Here is a 20,729-nt window from a genome sequence, read left to right on the forward strand (position 1 = left end):
ACCAACCACGAGAAAGAAAAAAAAAATCATAGAAACGGGGAGAAAATACACTTCCTGGCTCGGAAGGTCTTTAAAAGTTCTGAGCCAGGAAACCTTCCGCACCGGGGCGGGGAATGTCTTTGGCTCTCCAGTGACTCCCTGCTAAGTTCCCCTCAAGTTTTCCCTCCCTCTCTCCTCCATTCCCCGCCTCAGTCCCCAAAAGTGGGAGCCACAGGAGAATGTCAGCATAGATACCTGACTTTGTCAGACCGAATCAGACTTCGGTGCCTGTTTATTTTAAAGGCCCCCACACCCCAAATAGGCCGTATTTGCAGGCAAACCCAAGGGATTTCAAACGACGCCTGGAAGCTCATCTTACAAGTTGGGGGCCAAGCCTGCAAAAGAACAATAGTAAAATAGAGCCAGGAGCACGTTCCTTCGCTCACAGCGGTTCTCCGGGGGGGCGCGAGGGCCTGCGCCTTGGCCGGGGCCGGGAGCCGGAGCCCCGAAAAGGCGTGCTGCCCCTTTAAAAGGCCGCGCATCTCCGGGCCGGCCTTCCTCCCCGGGGCTCCAGCTGTGATTGACGCTGGGCGGCGAGAGGAGGCGCCTGGTGCTAACAAAAGTCCGGCCCGCGGGTGAGCCGCGCCGGGCCGCGAGTCTCTGCTCGCTCGGGGCACCCGCAACAAGTGGCCGCCGCGCCCTCCCCGGGGAAGCCGCGGGCGCGCAGGGGCGCCGGGAGGAGGCGGCCGAGCCGGGGAGCCCCTGCCGCCCGCGCGGCTCAGCCCCACCGCAGAGGGATCGGGGCGGGCGGATGGGGACCCGGCGGCGGCGGCGCGGCGAGCCTCTGGGCGGCCCCGGGGCGCGGGCTCTCCGCCGCGCTGCGCCCGCTGGCCCGGAACGCGGATTCTAAGAGCGGCGGCTGCCCCCGGCCCCACCCGGAGCCATCGGGGGTGCCAGGCGGGGACGGAGCGCCCCCTCCCACCGGAGTGCAGGGGCCTCCCCCGGTCGGAGCCCGGCCCCGGAGCGTGGGGTATGCGCAGCTAACGGTCCCGTCGGGCGGGCTTTCCTCTGGTGGAGCGCGCAGGCGGTGCGCCCCAGCTATGGAGTGTCCGGGGAGACGGCGGGCATGACGGCGGCAGGATGGGCGCGAACAATGGCAAACAGTACGGCAGTGAGGGTGAGTGGGCCGTCCGTCCTCAGACTCCCGGATCGCGCCCCCCTCCCTTCCCCCTCGCCCTCCCGTCTGGGAAGGAAGGTTCTCGCACGCTACAGGGGCGCACCCCCATTTGGCACCGTGTCCGGGCCGTCACCTTCCCCTGTGGCACTGAGTGCGGAGGCGCCCCGAGGATGCTTTCCCACCGTGGGGGTCTCATTAAGCAACTTCCCAGGTCGTCTTTGGGACGGCTCAAGTTTCATTTCTGCCGTATTTCTGATCACATGTGCCTCCACTTTCCTTTCCTAAGCATCTGGGGTTTAGGATGATGGTTTGGCAGAGGGCGGAAGACGTTTTTGAAAAATAACGCAGTGAAAACTTTCCCAGGCCTTTGTGCTCCAGTCCCCTGGACTCTCCTCTAGCAGGAACAACTTCTGGAAGAAAACGAAGTTAAGTTTCCATTCTCTGCTCAATGCCCCTGAGCTGACAGCTTCGTGAACCACCACCTATGGGCCTCGCGAGGCGAGGAGTGGCCGGGGGCTTTGTCTGGGCTCTCTCGGGGCTCAAGACGGGCAAAGGACCATCTGTTACGTGGGGCTGGAAATTGCACAGAAATATTGCCTGTCAAGTGGGAACTTGGAAGCTGGGGAAACTTTAAACTCCACCTACTCCTAAAAGGATGATGGATGTGTGGGTTGGCTTCTCCCTCGCTCCTCCTCCTCTTTGCATAAAACCGTAGTATTGTAACCCAGCTGATTAGCAGCTTGCCCCCGATAAGCATCCTGCCTGGGCTTTTTCCGCCGTTCAAAAGTTTGTAAGGTTTGTCTTTCTTGAACTTGGCTGGAGGGGAGTGGAAGAGACGGGGTTGCTTTTATAAGCCCTCCCCCAGGGGACAGGCGGTTACAAACGGGGTCCAGCGCCTGCAGACTGGTAGGAATGCAGAATGGCTGTTCAGCATGTGGTGTTAGGGAAACTCCTATCATCCTGTTCAGAACTTTGAGGTGTGGTCACAGAACGTGGATGTCTCTCCCCGTGTTTGTGTCTGTTCGTTCTCAGCAGCTTGGTGAAATTACAGCAGAAACCGACCCTAGTAAACCATATCCACAGGAGCCTTTTGTTTAAATCATTCTTTTCCAGATCACTGTGTTCTGAATTCCGTATATATATAATCTCCTTATTCTGGGCAGTTTCGTGAGAGAGAATTTTTTTTTTTTTAATAATTTCATTAAAAAAAAAAAGGTTAAACGGTTGTCTTTTTAGATAGCACATGTGAAAATAAGCCAACAAAGATTACTGGAGAATCTTGGACATTCCCCAGAACTTCTCAATGTTTTAAAAATTTGCAGAAAAATGAAAGATTAAGCCTTCTTACTCTGAATATTAAAAAGCTTGCAGGGAGTAAAGTGTGTGCCTGTCACTTGTGGACGTGCATACATTGTGATACTTGAACACGGTGTGTGTGGGGGGGAAGGGACACCCCAAGAGGTGGAGGTGTCAGGGCTCTGCGTTTTTGAATGAAACCCCTCCAATACCCCTCGTAATCTTCTGCAACTTGTTCTTATATCCCAGCATTCTGGTATTGTAGTGTGTGGTGTATGACGACTTCCTGTCTGAACAGCAGAGTTTTCAACCCTTGGGAGAGAAAAGGAGAGACAGAGAACTAATGATCTCCAGCTGTTATCCGTAAATGCTACCTCTGCATTTTCGCTTCAGCTGAAGTGAAATTTTACTGGGATCAGATTTAGATACACTGTGGAACTTTTTATAGGGAAAACCTCTTGGGCTCAGCTGATTCAAGGGAACCAATAGGAAGCTTTGGGTGGTAACTGAGTTTTAGCTGGAGGGACACATTGTGCTTAGTGTCCAACTCTCTTCCAATGCTTGGAGATTCCTCTGTGATCAGCAAGGAAAAAATAGAGAAGTAGAAGTAACATGAACTTAAAAATCTTTTCTTTCCCCCAGTTACATTGGACTTCTCCTAAATAGGGTTATAACATATGTACAGTTGACCCTTGAACAGCATGGGGTTTAGGGACACCAGCTCCCCTACCGTCAAAACTCTCAGTATAACTTTTGATGCCCTCAAAACTTAACAGCTAATAGCCTACTGTTGACCAGAAACCTTACTGATAGCATAGACAGTTGATTAACACATATTTGGTATGTTACATGTGTTATATGCTTTTACAATAAAGTAAGCTAGAGAAAAGAAAATGTTATTAAGAAAATCATAAGGAAGAGAAAATAGATTTACAATCCTATACTGTATTTATAAAAAAATTTACATGTAAGTGAACCCACACAGTTCAAACCTGGGTTGCTCAAGGGTCAACTGTAATTGGTATCTGTCAGCAGTGTGTTTTTGGATGGCCAAATATATGCAAATAAGCCTGTTGGAATTCAATGTGTCAATGCTGTCTTATCTAAAATGTCAAATTTCAAAGAACGTGAAATCAAACCTTCAACATAGTATCTCTATTAAGACTGAGTATTAAGACAGTTTTAGTAGATTTGGTACAATTTAGGTATGGTTTGAAATTAAGATTTATTTCAAAGATTTATTTCAAACCATACCTAAATTGTACTAAAAGGGGGAAATTATTAGTGGATGCATACCATTGAATGCAGTGAGAGACTGCTCAACTCTAAAACATAGGGGTTTGTGCAGACTTTAACAATCTGCTCTTTAAGTATATTTTAGAGTTGACGCCACGATGTAAATGCAAAGTAGTGTTGAACTATTGGAATGTTTAAAACTTCAGTATTTCAATGTAATCTTACTTTCTCTTGCTCCTGGAAAACCCCCTTTTTCATTAAAACAACAAAAATTCTTCTTGAGACTTACCTTAGCAGGTGCAACAAGGGCGATTTCCTATTCTTTATACTCCAAGGACCAGGACATCAGCATCACCTTGGGGCTTGTTAAAAATGCAGAATCTTGGGTTCTTCCTAGAACTGAATCATTTATCGTGCATATGTTAAAATTTGGGGGAAGTTCTTGTGTTGAGCAGAGAGCGTTAATTTGGGAGCTGTAAATTTGAGTCCAGCTTCAGTTTAACTACTGTGACCTTGTTCAGTTCTCCTGAAATCAAGAAAGACCTGAAGTCTTTTTTCTCTAGAGTGAGGAGAGGAATTCCTTATTGACATTATCTATCAAGATCTAATTCTTGAGCACACAGCCATTCATTTTATTTTGCTCTTACAATGCCTTAATGGACCACTTAACAGAGATTAGCCTTGGAAGGTATGTTATGATAAATAAGGAAGTTAAGACTTATTGCCATGAAATCCATAAGTGCCCCTCCCCGATTTTGTCATCCCCTTTTCCCTCATTTCTGTCTTCCTCACTTATTCTCCCCTCCTCTCCTAATTCAACCAGTCGTGAAATCCCTGCTTTTCTCTTTAAATTCTAGGTATGGGTAAATAATGGGTGTTTCCAAAGTGTTTTGTTTTTCTAAATACTTAGTGACAATTCAGGTTAATGGTTTAATTTGTAGCCCTTCCTCCCCCCGCCCCCACCCAAACTTGGATTTTGCTCCGTGAAAAAGTTACCATACCATTCCTGATTTTTAGACTTCTAGAAACATAAATGAATATCTAAATGAATAGTATGTTCTGGTAAATTCCTTTATGGAGGTCTGTTTTTTTCTCTTTATCTTCTTCCATAACGTGTAACTTTCAGCCTGTGTGTAGAAATCTGGGAAATGAGTTGGAGTGAAGCAAAGCCATTATGACCATTAGCTTTGACTCCAGTTAAGCCAAATAAATAAATCTTGTTCGAGTAGGAAGAGGCAGGGTGCTTTCCCCTGCCTTTTAAGGTGTGGGAGCCTCACCCTCATTTACTCAGTGGTTTCATTGTTATGTTTACTCTACTCTAGCAGGTCAGGGGCAGTAACACACAGTTAACAGCTCCTTTGCAAAATCCTGGGTGGTGTTGAATTCGAGCTGATGAGGCCATAGTGATGGGGTGATCCTCGGTTGCTCTACTGCTCTGTCATGTGCCCTGGGCCACTTTTCACCATGTCACATCCGCGCTGTCAGATACGAGGAGAGCCAGTTGCCTGAACACTAAATCATCGCTCATCCATCACCACCTTGGGAAACGTATCTTGGAATAATAATAATAATAATGGCAGCTAATGTTTATTGAAAGCTTACTATGTCCAAGCATTATTCTAAGCCATTGACATACACCGACTCATGCAATCCTTATGACAGTTCTAAAGGCAGGCACTCCTAAGGTCCTCATTTTACCAATGGGGAAACACAGCTGCAGAGAGGATGAGCATTTCTCCGGGTCCTACAACTAGTACAGGTGGAATTGGGACTCAGGACCAAGTCTCTGTAAACCCAGAGTTATTTATTCCTTCATTCAACTAATGTATGCTGACTTCTTATTTCTAACTCTGTGCCAGGAACTCTTCTGGACAGTTGGGATGCATCAGTGAACAGATTAAGATCCTGTACTTGTCAGTCTTACCTCTGTGTGTGTGTGTGTGTGTGTGTGTGTGTGTGTGTTGGGACGGATGGGAAGTCGAACAATTAGCAAGTGTATACACACACACAGCAATTCAGTAAACCATGTGATACATTCTAAGGGGCTGATGTCTCTGAATAAAACAGTCAGCAGATTATTGGGGATTGGGAGGAACCGGTTGTTGCAATTTTAATTAGAATAGTCACCATTGGCCCTGTTGAAAAGTTGGCATTTAGACCAGGACTTAACGGAAGTGGAAGACTCATCCTTGAGGATCCAGGTAGAAGACTGTCTGTTATTTGGAACCACCGTGTTATACCAAGGGGAGTACTCTTTATGCTGGGGAGCGTAAGTCCTCATTCAATGCAGGTGTCACATCACTTGTCTTCTATCCGTAGCTGCCATGGAACAGAGTCAGTTTTGGTCACTGGGCACTTTTTTCTTTTTTTTTTGCCAAGAGTCTTTGCAAATATCTTTTATCGAATTATATCAGATATTTTGTGACCACTTTTGGGTGGAGGAAGCCTAGGACATGCTCTTCATGCTGCGACCAAGGGATATTGCCCAGCTTGCTGGATGTGTAGAGAGAACTCCAGAGATCTCCGTCATACTTAGACAGAAGTAGGTCTTCATCTTTTGCCTCCAGTAAATAATTTCACTCTGATGAAAATCAGAAGATAAACCATACTGATTCCACTATTTGGTTCAAATCAAAGCATTAGCATAGCTAATGAGACCATCTTTCATCTGACAGAAGATATTTTAGAGATTTGGGGAATCTTTTGCACATTTTAAATGAGATAGTAAAGAGAGGGAACTTTTCCCTTGGGAAGCAAACTCATACTAAAATGAATTCTGGGTTGATTTTGAGTAATTAATAATAACTTTAGACCTTAGCCTTTATCTACTAGTGTCTCTTTTAGGTGTTAAAAAATATTCCCCCACTTTCCCTGGGGGGAGTTAATTCTCTTTCTCTCTCTTGGTATCTGTCTATTATATGTATGTGTTTATGTCTGTTTAGATATATTTAGGTACTAATTAGAAAAATCTGGGCACCTGGGTGGCTCAGTCAGTTAAGTGTCTGACTCTTGATTTCAGCTCAGGTCATAATCTCAGGGTCTTGGGATCAAGCCCAGCCTTGGGCTTCGTGCTCAGCCGGGAGTCTGCTTGAGATTTTCTCTCTGCCCCTCCCTCCTGATCCTGTTCTCTCTCAGATAAATAAATCTTAAAAAGAAAAAAAAAAAAAGAAAAATCTACTGATTTTATTTATTTTCCTGCCTTCTGTGAACACAGACTCCAGCACCAAAAATTGGGTTTGATAAATGACTTATCCTTATTTTCAGTGTAGTGAAGCACATTGACTGTACCTGGAGTTTTACTGTTACTTTTATTATTACCCTAAAACATGTAGATCTGCTGAACTTGAAGTGAGACCCTTAATTGTGCTGATGTTGAATGCCTCGAGTAAAAGTTTTAACTTCCTGTTTAGACTTTTAATCGGTATTATTGGTTAGTGATATTTAATCAGAAGCTGCAGATTGACTAGAACCACACAAAGACAGCATCTTCCTAAGAAGCTCGGATACACTTTTGTTCCGCACCCTGTTTACTGTGAGTGAGACAGAACAGCAGGTCTTCCATGTAGTAACAGAGTCCATATCAGCTGAACTTTTCTAGAATGTAGCTTGTTTTGGTTTTGTTTTGTTTTGGTTTGGTTTGGTTCTAGTTACAGAAATTTAGGACTCTTCTTCAACCTACTCATTGCATTAAATCTCCAGATAGAATAGATTTGTCCTAAGGAAGTTCAGTATCTGAGGAGCGAGGCAGGGAGACAGATACTTTTAGAACAGGGTGAGAAGTCCTGATTCACAGGAGGATCCTCCTTCTCCAGTGTGCTAAGTGTGGATGTGAGTGGGGAGGGGGAAGTGTGAATAAGAATAGAGTTACTCTCTAAATAATGACAGCTCTGGACAGTGTCGGCACTTCCAGAATATCTAAAGGATGTTTCTAAAACAATAGCAACAAGCAGGTATGTTGGATGAGCAGTAGCTTAGACTCTTGGGAGAAGCTAAATGTTTTGTTAAGAGACTTTCCCTAGGTGTTCCCGAAAATCCTTAGGTTCTGTTTCCCGTGTGGTTTATTTCATGGGAAGTGATTCCTGTGGGTTCTGTAAGTGAGGACCTCGGAACGTTTCAGAGAAAGGGCAAGAGTGTCTGACCAGCCTGGGTCCCTCCCTGGCATGCTTACTGCAACAGAGGAGAATGGAAACTTTTGGGCAGATGCTTTTAAAATGTGCTAGCTCATAGCCCAGAGATAGGCAACTGTAAAACTTCTGACATGAATAATCATTAACCATCTCTGCATTTTCCTCGGTAATGAAATATAAACACATGGTCAACATTTTCCCCGTTCCATGGTTGAAGAAGTGTAGACTGTTTCTGGAGCCGTAAATCTCTATTAAGCCATGCATTAGATGTGCTCATTCTATCAATTCCTATTTAAATTTGAAACCAGTAACAAAATGAAAAACAGTTGTTAACACTGCATGAACTCATAATTGTAACGTTAGAGGCCTTGAGCAATGTGTAGAAATGTTATTAAAACATTTTTTGTTTGCTACCCTTTCTGTGGTAAATTCCTTTGCAGCATTTTTCAAGCAGATGTAGCAGTGGAAAGTGAATCAAAATTTCTAGAGAAAAATTTCGGGAATTTTTCTTGTCCTTGTGGATTGACCTTCTGGCTGTGAGTAACCCTCTTCTTGGCAAGGTGGACAAGTCAGGAAAAGGCTACTTATGTGTGCCATGGAACCTCTTGACCCAGTTGAGTACTTGAGTCAAATCGTGCTATCATCTAGGTTAAGTCCAAGATGAAGGCCAGGCCTGAGAGGTTCCAGCTGTCAGAGGTAGCTCAGAGCCCAGGAAGGAGGAGCAGGTAGGAGACTGAGCATGAAGTAGAGGAAGGAACGCAAGTACAAGGAGAGGGAAAAAGAACAAATTCAGAGAGAATGGGAATTAGGCATTGATTGCCTCGTAATGTAAAGAACAGGGTCAATGGTCCCCCCAACTCTGTTTTCTTAAAAATGTCTTGGCTCATGGAACAGAAATGATTATTTCTAGATATTAATATTGCTAAGTTTATTATATTTTTGGTCATTTAATAATTCATAATTATTGAGCACTCACTAGTTGCGACTTCGCCCTCTGAGCACTTTACACACACTCAGTCTTGTAGTTCACGGCAGCCAGACGGGTGGGCGCTGATGACCCCATTTTATAGCTGCGAACACGGAAGCTGAGAGGCTGGCCCCTGCCCAGAGCACACAGCTGGTGAGTGGCCCGGTGACGCCTACAATCCCTTGGTGGCACTGGAGTGCATGCCCCTTGCCACTGTGCCCATGACCTCCTCCTCCCTGGTCATTGCAGGTGCAGCCAAAGTTTTTCCCAGTCTTTGTTGCTTTGTGCGTCTTAAAGAATTGCAGTGGCCAAGAAGCGGCCCCTAAAAACAAACAGTGACAGTTTTATGGATTAGGAGATCAAAAATGAAAGATGTTTTTTGAAGGAAACTCTCAACGCATCTTACCTGGCTCCCCCACGGCCAGATTACCTGCTCATTAGGCGACAATCTGTTGACAAACTGGCCGGCTAACTAGGGTCTATAATAATGTCAGCACGTGAACTAATTAGCATATTCTTTGGAGTCTGTGGAGTGTAAAGTAGAGCAGAAAGGGTGTTCTCCTGATTCTCCGGAGCCCTATGTACGTTTCATTGGTCTTTCTGCTGGGATAGCCCTTACCTGGGATAGGCTCGGCACCTGCTCACAAAGAGGGCAAAGAAAGGTGCACACATTATTTTTCCTCCCTAAATAGTTTATGTGTTATATCTTATATTTCCCTCTGGTTTCAAAACCATGGATTTGAAACAGCTGTTAATATGGGGAATTATTCCAATATGTACTTGAGAATTTGCCCTTCTCTTTTGCCAGCTCCTGGGAGACTTCTCCGTAAGTATGTCTATGAAATTGCTTTGGAGACTATAAAGCGTTTCAGACATTAATCTTATTGATCATCACAGGGACTTTGGGAGAGGTGTCCTCTCATTATCCCCAGTGTATAGGTGAGGAAACTGAGGCCTTTGCAGAGTAAGTGACTTGCCTTGATTTTACAATGAAGATTAGGTGAGGTCATCTTGATTCTAAATTTAGTACACTTTCCACAATACTGTCACTCTCCCCTAAGTGCTACAGGAAACAATATAATCGTGCTGGAGGGTTATCACCAGGCATTCTTGACACTATTTTAAATTGCTTGCACCCCAGGATGAAAATGGGGATCTGAAGGCATCCATCCTTTAATCTCTTTTGCAGCAGAGAAGTCTAGCTCCCTGGTGGTCATCTCTGGCCACGGTGCGGGGCCACGGTGCCCGCAGGACCAGCCTCATGGTGATGAGACGATCATAATGAGAATGCAGGGTGAGTTGTTAGATACATGTTCACGATGAGATGACATTATTGGTTAGAGGGCACTTGCTCGTTGATAAAACTCAGCTGGGGCTCTGAGGGGCGTCTGCCTCCTCCGAAAACCTCCGCTCGGGAAAGTTATGTCACTGCCTGGGAAATCAGACAGTCACCTCTGAAACTGGGGACTCTGAGGGTCACGGGATTCCTGATTCTCTGTCATCTTCTGTGTCCTTTGCTGTCAAATAACCACATTTCCCAGAGGCCTTTGGAAGTGCTGAGGGCCTGGGGCAGGTCTTTTAGGATGAGTTGATAGCAACTCGCGGAGGTTCTGTCATTATGATAGAAATTCACCTTGTTCATTTAGTTTTTATTTTTATTTTTTATTTATTTATTTTTTTAATTTTATTATGTTATGTTAGTCACCATACAGTGCATCATTGGTTTTTGATGTGGTGATCCACGATCCATTGTTTTCGTATAACACCCAGTGCTCCATGCAGTACGTGCCCTCTTTAATACCCATCACCGGGCTAACCAATCCCCCCTTCCCCCTCCCCTCTAACACCCTCAGTTTGTTTCTCAGAGTCCATAGTCTCTCATGGTTCGTCTCTCCCTCCAATTCCCCCCCCCCACCATTTTTCCCTTCCTTCTCCTAATGTCCCCCATGCTATTCCTTATGTTCCACAAATAAGTGAAACCATATGATAATTGACTTTCTCTGCTTGACTTATTTCACTTAGCATAATCTCCTCCAGTCGCATCCATGTTGATGTAAAAGTTGGGTATTCATCCTTTCTGATGGCTGAGTAATATTCCATTGTTTATATGGACCCCATCTTCTTTATCCATTCATCTGTTGAAGGGCATCTCGGCTCTTTCCACAGTTTGGCTATTGCGGACATTGCTGCTATGAACATTGGGGTGCATATGGCCCTTCTTTTCACTACATCTGTGTCTTTGGGGTAAATACCCAGGAGTACAATTGCTGGGTCATAGGGTAGCTCTATTTTAAAATTTTTGAGGGACCTCCACACTGTTTTCCAAAGTGGCTGTACCAACTTGCATTTCCACCAACAGTGTAAGAGGGTTCCCCTTTCTCCACAACCTCTCCAACATTTGTTGTTTCTTTCCCTGTCCATTTTTGCCATTCTGACTCTGGTGTAAGGTGGTATCTCAATGTGGTTTTGATTTGGATTTCCCTGATGGCTAATGATGATGAACATTTTTTCATGTGTCTGTTAGCCATTTGTATGTCTTCTTCAGAGAAGTGTCTTTTCATATCTTCTGCCCACTTTTTGACTTGATTATTTGTTTTTTGGGTGTTGAGTTTGAGAAGTTCTTTATAGATCTTGGATACCAGCCCTTTATCTGTAGTGTCATTTGCAAATATCTTCTCCCATTCTGTGGGTTGCCTCTTTGTTTTGTTGATTGTTTCCTTTGCTGTGCAGAAGCTTTTTATCTTGATGAAGTCCCAAAAGTTCATTTTTGCTTTTGTTTCACTAGCTTTTGGAGATATATCTTGAAAGAAGTTGCTATGGGTGATGTCAAAGAGGTTATTGCCTATGTTCTCCTCTAGGATTTTGATGGATTCCTGTCTCACATTGAGGTCTTTCATCCACTTTGAGTTTATCTTTGTGAATGGTGTTAGAGAATGGTCGAGTTTCATTCTTCTGCATGTGGCTGTCCAATTTAGTTTTTAATTGCTTTACTTTCTGTTTACTGTCTTCTAGTTTAATCACAATTTTTTTCTACTTCCTATTCCTTTGTATGTATTCATTGTTCATCCTACACGTGCTCACCCTGATGTGACTGTAACCTGCTCATGTAAGGTTCACAGTACATTTTTTTGTTAAATAATTAAATGAGCATGAATCTTTAGCCATGGTCTTTGTTGGAGCTAAGAAAAGCTTATGAAAACTCTATCATATTTTCAGTGAGTATTTCTTAGACTTGGACATTTTAACTCTAAAAAAAAGTTTATCCAGACATGTGCTTTCTTCTGAGGAAATTCTAACTTGGCCCTTTATTTTTAACAATGGAGTTCCATCTTCTGATGGATGACAGTAGTTTTACTGGTGTATTTAAGGAATGAGGAAATGTGTATTTTTTAGTATCTCTGAAGACAATTGTTGAAGACTTTTCAACCTCACTGCCTTACATTATTGTCATCTTAACTATTTTCAGTGATTAGTATGGAGTGGAACACTACTGTGTATTTATTGAAGAGTATGTTGTTTGGTAATATTTGCTTAACCTGACTTGGAAATTGATTTTATGTGACAATTTAAGCAAATTATTAACCTAGAAAACATTTTTAAAATTTGATCTTTGAATTAATAAACCATTCCTTTGGCTCTGTATTCTCTGGATTAAATGCTCATAGGGTTATGGATCTTTTTAAATTCATATATTGATCTACTTCATGCTGAGTAGATGTGTCTCTATTTTGTGTCTCTTTTTCTCCTTTTTTATTATACAAAATATAAAAGTCATTATGTGTGTCTGATGTGATTAAAATGGTTTCTAGATCTTCTGCCTCTGGCTTCCCCTATTACTAAAATCAGAAGTGAAATAATCAATTTGAGGAAAAAAAACATTATTGAGCTGTGTGTGGTATATGGGTATGTACATATACTTGAAACTGTATTTAAATAATTCTTTTCTATAAATTTAATGAAATCGATTCTTCACACCTATTTTTTTTCTCTAAGTGGAGAGAAATACATATATCCTGTATGGAATTTAAGAAACATAACTAAAATTGTCATTTGTTTCTTTAATATTATGGTATGTTAGAGGAACAGCTTTCAACAAAAGGTCACCATAAGAATCAAGCTAAAGAAGAAGCAAAGAGTCCAACACGTGAGCTTTTTGAGATGGAACTTGGGATGAAGGCGGCTGTGCTTTATGAACAAGGACTTGCCATGGTTCTGTGACCTCATACCCACTTGGAACTGTATGTTTTAGTTTGTTTACACCAATGTGTGTTCAGCTCAGATGAGTATCTCATTGGTGGGAATTTTACATGGCATGCCACTGAGCCTGGCTGACATTTGTTTTGAAATAGCAGAGTGTAAATTCAGAATCATAGGCAACATTCATATGCTCATTTTTGTCTTTCTTTCTTTCTTTCTTTTTTTTTTTTTTTTAAATTTTCAAGATCAATAGCTACTCCATTGGTTGGAAAGATTTGTGTAGCCCCATTTGGACAATGTATATTGTGTAGACTAGTTTGAAAGTGAATTTCAAGACATGACATTTCTGTCCTGAACCTCTTACTCTTCACATTTTATTTTGTATGCACTCTGCTTATTTAATTATATTTTAATAATTTTCTCTATCTTCCATCTCTCTTGAAAGACCTCTCCTGTTGATTATCCTGCGAGCTTGTTTTGAGGCACAGTGTCTCCTTGGGGAGTCTTTCTCCACTTCTAAAGCCATAACAGCATGAACTAAGCAATAAAAAGCCAATTCCCTCCCCTTGGTTGTGCTTCAAATAGTCATTTCTTTGATACGGGCTAATAAAAACAGGAAAAGGATCATTTTTAAATGCTTTGGTTGGGGTTGCTTTACTTCCAATAAGGAAAATTGCCTCACAAGGGGGAGCATGGGTAATAAAGATACAACTAACTGAGTAATTGTATTGAGTCTAATGTCAGAACCCCCAGGCTGCTGCCTGCAAGTCTAATTTAATCTTGGGATTGCTGTGTGTCCACTGTGGTGTGTAGATTTGAGTTCTCTGCTGCTACCGATCATCTCTTCACGGTTACTGAGGATGAATTCAGATGCTACTGAAGGTTTTTGATATGGGTGGGTTCTTTTCTCCTTAGTGGTGTTTGTAAGTTAACAAAAGGGCTTTGGATGTTGCCCAAGAATGAAGTATGGAATACAATCATGGATGTGGTAGTGGTGGGAGTGACTGTCGTGATCCTTACAAAGAGATGGAGGCACAAAGAAAGGAAAGAGCTTTGCCAAAGTCATGCAGATAGCAAGGCTCTAGGACACTAATACTGATTTTCTTAATCCATCTGTTTCTTTTTAATCCATTTCTTCTTCACCATGCTTCACGCCCCTTTCTTCTTCCTTTAAGACAATTCGAGGTGAATGTCCTGTCTGCTCTACGTCCCTGTCCTGTATCCCCTGCGGGACCGGCCCTCTCAGACCCTCAGCTCACAGGGTCTCGGCACTGATGATGTATAGCACAGTGCCTCCCTAGAAATTATTCTCACCCAATGCAGAGAAGCAGCCCTGTTGCATGACTCATTGAGGTGAGGATACCATTTGGGACAACTCAGAAGGGCCCTCTGGGGTCCAAGGTCCCCTTGGACTTGGCTGAGACTGGTATTGCAACTGCATCGTAGACCAACATCTGTCCGTTCAATCTGCCTTCTCCTTTGCCTTTCCCAAGCGTGATCCCAAGGGTAATTCCCAAGAAACTGCCCCTAAACTCATCACGCTGGGGAACTCAACAGGAACCCAACATAAGAAAAATGGAGAAGTTGGAATGGGATTCTGTTCTGGCAGTGGTCAAGGGCAAGATGGCAGTGCTGGGAAAATCATCTTCCTGGGAATCCTGGTGGTCTTTATGGGGGGCGGGGGCAGTCTTCAGCTGAGAGGTAAGAGCCCTGCACCAGTTTTCTGCTTGGGGACCTAGTCTCATCCTTTCACTGTGTAGATTAGGAAAGCAAGCCCCATACCCTAAAGTGACTTGACCAATAGCACATAGCTAGTTGGCAAAAGAGCACAAACAAGCTTGTATTACCTGTTTGCTGCTGTTGGTGTTGTTTTTGAAGAGCCATTTTGGAATTTGTTCCGAGTCGTTCTGCTGCTATAACTCAGGATTGACTGCAGATGGGTCTAGAGACCGTTCATCTGTCCGATCCACGTGCTCAGCTCTGGCACTGAAATCAGACAGCTCAATAATTCCTACGTGGCCTTATTTTGCTGATTGTCTACTATTCTTTGAAGAGTGATCACTGAGGCTCACCCCAGTTGGTAGTAGAATAGCGAAGAAGAAATAGTGTAGTAGAAACAGATGGTCATAGTTGTTTTTGCCTGAAATCAGCATTTCGTGTTAACTGGCTGTTAAGAGAATTGGGAAATTGGCAAGGCTTATTACATGATAGACCAGTGGCAAGTACACATTCATTAGACAGATGAAACATGCAGCAGTGGGTTGAAATAGTCATAAGCAAAATGAAAAATGACTACAAATTAATATGTAGTCTCAGGATCATCCTAAATAGGTTATTAGTCATTTTATTATGCTCAGATAATGTTCCATGGAGATTATCAAACTATTATAAGCTCAGAGTCACTATGATCCGGAGAAATTTGGAGGTAATTGAAAAACAAATTATTCGTTTATTATTATTGCTACTATAAGGATTCAGATTTTATATAGTTTCCTTGGCATAATTAATCACTCTTCCTGAAAACGTTCTTTGACTCCCATTGTCTGTAAATTAAGTCAAAATTTATTTCATTTGGTATTCAAAGCCCTATCTATGCTGTACTTTCTCTCGGGCTTTCTCTTCTATATGTACTTCATACCTCAGACAAACTGGGAACTTCAGTGTTCCCCAAACGTATCTTTTGTTTTCTAAGATTCGTGTCTTTTATCATGTTGGTCCTTTTCTTCTGGGACCATTCTTCCCAAGTGATTACCTGTGAATGAAATTTTCTCTGATTTCCCTTAGATACATCTTTGGTTATAATGCTTAACCCCTTGCTGTGAGGAAACATGTCAGGTACTCCCAACTGGATTTACTCTTTCTTCCCTGTGAACCACCACGACATTTTATTTGTATGGAATTTTTACCTCCTACTTTGCATTTAGCTGCTCTCCTCTCTCAAAGTCATTAAGTATTTGTAGGTATCCCTGTACCTGTGCTAGGTAGTGGGAGATTAAAAAGTATAAGAAGGTATAGATCTTCACCTAAGGGGTCTACAGTCTAGTGAATGGGATGTAAGAAAGTGCTAGAGGAACCATGTATGGCCAAGCTAAAGCATGTGACGGAAGACCCAAACCGGTCCATGGTAACCCTCAGTGGGGGATGCTCATAAGGACTTCTTATCTGACAGGACCTTGGATTGAGTCTAGAAAGATGAGTAAGGGCTTGCCAAGTGTGGCTGAGACGGAGGTAGGTGGAACAACAGAAAGACAAAGAGGCAGGAACCAGTGGGTGAGCTGCAGGGGAGCAGAGCGTGATCTGAGTTGAGCCTCACACCTGGGCAGGTAGGCAGGTGTGCTTGGCCATGAAAGCCTTATGAAGGTGGATAGCAGGAGGGAGCCAGTGGGAAATGTTTAACGATGGCAGCCTTGGACAGATTTACAGAGATCACTGAAAAAGCCGAAGGATTACTCTTCTCCACTTTTGTTCGTTTCCATGTGAAGAGAGTGTCATTAATATAACTCCTGGCTTGGGGAACTTCCCTGATTGGTAAATTTGGGAGAAGTAAAGTCAACATCTGAGCTCCATTCTGTTTTCCTCTTGAGAGGGAGCTGCCCTTGGAGGGGCAGCTTCTCTGGGGGGAAGCTCTTTGAATAGAATTCCGTGAGTAGACTAGCTTTGGTCTCATGCTTGCCAACACTTGGGTTCAACATTATTAGCCACTTGGCTGTAGGCCTAAAACCACAACCTCTGAAATAGAGTTCTCAGAAATAAAGGTGCCATTTTTCTCTCTGTCTGACACTCCTTTTTTTAAAATTATTATTATTAATTTAATTTGTCTTGGACCTGGGTGGGAGAAAGTGGTGCTATTCATTGAGCCCCATCAAGACCCTAACAGTAGCGTGTGGTGGGAGATGGAAAGAACAACTAAATGAGAGCAGGTGAAAATCTGAATTTCAGCAGGGGTATAATGATTGAAGAGGATGATGTGAGTTTCGGTGATGAAAAGAAGGTAGAATGAACAGGACTTGGTGACTAATGGGCTGAGGGGATGAGGTAGATGGAAGACTCTAGAAGGACCCTGCCTTCTGGCTCGGGTGGTTGCAGGCCACATTAGTTCGTATACGTTGACTTTCTGATTGACCTGAATTATCATTGAGTTGGCTCTTCAGGCCAGGATAGTTAATCTGGCCTTTCATTTCTCCTTGGTCATTACCACCCAGGAACTGAGAGAATTTTTCAGGGACTGATCTAAGTTGTTTATTCCTTTATTAATTCATTTAGCCAGTCAGTATTTATTAATTTCCTTTTATGTGTCAGTACCCATCTTGGCTTGCCCATGACGTACAGTGATGAATAAAACATTCGCTTGTCCTCTGCGAACGAACTCAGAATCTAGTGAGCAAGCCAGAGAAGCATAAGGGAGGGAGTCGGAGTGGGTGGTGCACGGTGCTGATCAAACAGCTTTGGAGCCAAACAGCCTGAGTTAGAATCGGGACCCTGCTGCTTGCAAGACAGGGGACCTCACCAGAGCCTTATTTTTGAGGTAGCCAAGTCAGCATCTACCTCAAATACTACTTCACACTTTCTAAATTCTCCTGATTTGGCCCAATAAACGAGTGGATTTGCTTTGAGCAAATTCTGCCAGAAACGTAGAAAATTGAGGAAAAAAAGTTGTTTTTGGAATTCATTTTTTAAAACAGGAAATTCCTGTCTCTAGCTGAAAGAAGTTGTCACAGGAGCAACGTTAAGTTATGCTCTATTTTTCCCTCTTTTGGACAATCCCTTCAGAGGGCACTTGGTGGAGGAGACTTAGAATGTGGGTTATTTTTTGGAGAAGTTTTCATTATGAATCGTTGCATCAAGGATCTGGAAAAGAGTCTGAGCTCTCCTATTATGATGGCAATTCTAGACATTCCCAAGAAGTGGAGAAAGAAGGTGTTTGTGGCATTAAAAGGCAGACCTGGTATTCATAGGGAATGACATGCTGATTTGTAGGTTTTCATGCCATTTCATACAAATACGGACTTTTTAATGTTCTAAAATTGGTGGGGAAAATCCCATTGTTTCTGGGGTCCTCGATTTAAGGTAGAATACTATTGACACATGCAAATTGTGTGTGTGCGCACGTGTGTGTGTGTATGCGTGTACCTTATTATTCCTATTTCAGTGGTTATAAGATCAAACCATATGCTCTGCACCAGATTCTGGCGCATTTATTTGCTGTGATTTTAGTTTGTCCCCTGATGTCCCACAGGACAGAAATTGAAAAAGGTAGCTGAATTAAGATAGATGAAAAAGGTAGCTGAATTAAGATAGAAGGTGGTACCAAAGTAGTGATCAGGGTTCCTAATGGGTAATATCTGCTTTATCTAAAATTACCATTATTTAAGCAAGAACAACAGTGCCCCAGTTTTGTCCTGGAAGTTTGTTTTTCCCATAAATGGAGAGAAATACAGTATCCTCCTGTAAGGAATTTAAGAAATACAATTAAAATTAAAGTATCATTTGTTTCTTTAATAGTATAGTGTCAGTCCTACAAGGGGATGTGTGATCTGCTCTCACTTATGTCAGAGAACCCTATGTTTTAAAACTGGATGGGACTCTAGCGATTATTCAGTCCTGTGCTCTCCTTTGGGGACCAACAAAAAGCTCAGGTACCGAATGCTTGAAAGGACTCAGGTGCAAAGTCCTGTATGAGGTACAACAGCCATCGTGGTGGCTAATAGCACGACAGGCTTAGATGTTGGACTTTCTGGGCTTCAAATCGGCTCTCCAATTACCAGTTGTGTGATCTTGTGCAAGTTACTTAACCTGATGCTTCTATCTTATTGCAGAAAGGAGGCTAAAGAAATGCCCAAATTTTCCTGAAAGAATGCGCCTCCTCTCCTGCCCGTGCTTGTAGGCCGATGGGTGACATTGCCCGCTGTTTGCTCTTGCTTCATATTTGGGTGGGTTAAATCTTTAAACAATGAAAACTGTCCTTATGCTGAGCAAAGATTCAAATTCATCTGCAGCTTTTAATCATAATTAGAAAATGCTGTTTTCGTTGCTGGTGAAAGTTCATCCAACAATGGAGGCTGGGGTGTCCATTTGTTAAGATCAGCTCACTTGGGCAAAAACCATGTACGTTTTCTGGGTGTCTATATAAATCCCCACAGGAGTGCCAAATGAGGGCTTTTGTGACTACATTTAAGATTTTGGGCCAGACTTTCTATTTGATTTGCTCCTTCATTACTGTTTTATTATTTGTCCTGCTCTAGATAGATGACCTGCCCTCCCTCCCTGCTACTGCCTTCCCTCACCCACAGCCCCCTCTCTCTTGCCCTTGTCCCCCCTGCCACTCCCACCCCCTCCCCCGCCATCCTAGCACTCTCTCTTCATTCTGTCTCTCCAAAGTTTATATTTGACTGTTGTCTCTGGGCAGTCTGCCCGGTTTGCTTTATTTGTTTCTCATAATTGTATTTAGAGCCTCAGTTACATGTTTCAGATGGCATTTTGTCTCCTTTATAACACAAGTATTTTCCTAGAGTTTTGTGTTTTATGATACACACACAAACCTGACCTCTCCAAAGTGGAGCTTCACAAAAGCGAGTACCCAAATCGATGAGAAGGTATTTGAAATATCCCTAAATTAAGTTTTACTGTCCCAGGTCTCTGAATAATGGAATAAAAGCAATAAATTACTGGGTAGGCTTTGTATTTAGCTCTTCAACAAAGATAATCTGCCGAGTTTAGTGTTAATGGAAGATAAACACATTGACGATAGTGTAAAGGAATCCCAGGTGTTTTCATATTGAAATGTAAGCTCCTGTCAGTTTTAAAATGAAGGTAGAACCCTAAACACTCCCTCCTTTAGTCTCAGCCCGGTCTGTTTCTACTTTGAGAAAACTGTGCTTTGAGGCCTTCTATTATTCTGTAATGTTCTAGCAAAAACTCTAAGCTTTAAAAAGTGGGTCTTCCTGTGATGATAATGGTTCTAAATGTGCATTCACAAGTTTAGATGTTCCAGACACTGCATTGTCCAGTGCAACTAGCCAAATGCGCCTTTTAAAAGTTCAGTGAACTGCAATTAAATAAAATTTAAAATTCAGTTACCCAGGCACACCAGCCGCATTTCAAGGGCTCAGTCTCCACATGTGGCCACCATATTGAGCAGTGAAGATATGGAACATTTCCATCATTGAGAAAGTTCTATTGGACAGTGTTGCTACAGAGGATTTAAGTTGGAGTAAATGGCACTAACCAGTAGATTTCACAGAGTTTATTAGGGGAAAACTAAGCTGCTTTAACAAGAGATGACAAAAAGAGAGTAAATGAAAGAGTTCAAACAGCCTTTCCTACAATATCTAGGAGGTGAGCAGTCCACATTGCACATGGGGCTCTTCTCTGTAAATCATACCTGGATATGGTTCCTTCCATCTTTTTGGCACAGCATTCGTGTGGCATCATCAATACCTATGTGTTCCAGTTTTGAAGGAGAGCAGAAAGAATGCCAGGGCGAGTGCTTTCTTAACAGGTTGACAATGACCTGGACATTGTTGACGTCACTTTTGTTCCCATCCTATTGCTCCAAATCCATGGCTCCACCCCTCTGCTGCAGGTGAATCTAGGGAAGGTGGCCTATGGCTTGGTGGGATGTATTCAGCTTAAACTATTACTGGTGATGGGGGGAATAAGGAGGGGAATGGATTTGGGGGAATAATCAGCAGTTTCTACCACATGAGCTAATGTTCACTAGAGGGGATTTGATATTTAAGGTGATAGTTTA

The 20,729-nt window shown here is 42.9% G+C and overlaps 1 protein-coding gene across 2 annotated transcripts in view; it reads left to right on the forward strand.

Moving 5' to 3' along the window:
- Nucleotides 1-576: 576 nt before the first annotated feature.
- FBXL7 (F-box and leucine rich repeat protein 7) overlaps nt 577-20,729 on the forward strand; it is a 372,640-nt gene continuing 352,487 nt past the window's right edge. Inside the window, exon 1 of one of the 2 annotated variants that reach the window (XM_078066584.1) lies at nt 577-1,156. In XM_078066584.1, coding sequence (XP_077922710.1) covers nt 1,120-1,156 — 37 coding nt within the window. In that variant the 5' untranslated portion in view covers nt 577-1,119. Of the gene's footprint in view, nt 1,157-9,976; nt 10,077-20,729 lie in introns of those variants that run through there. The other variant, XM_078066585.1, reaches the window with a different exon arrangement.

This window comes from Halichoerus grypus, chromosome 2 (assembly GCF_964656455.1).
Source record: "Halichoerus grypus chromosome 2, mHalGry1.hap1.1, whole genome shotgun sequence".
Classification (NCBI taxonomy): domain Eukaryota; kingdom Metazoa; phylum Chordata; class Mammalia; order Carnivora; family Phocidae; genus Halichoerus; species Halichoerus grypus.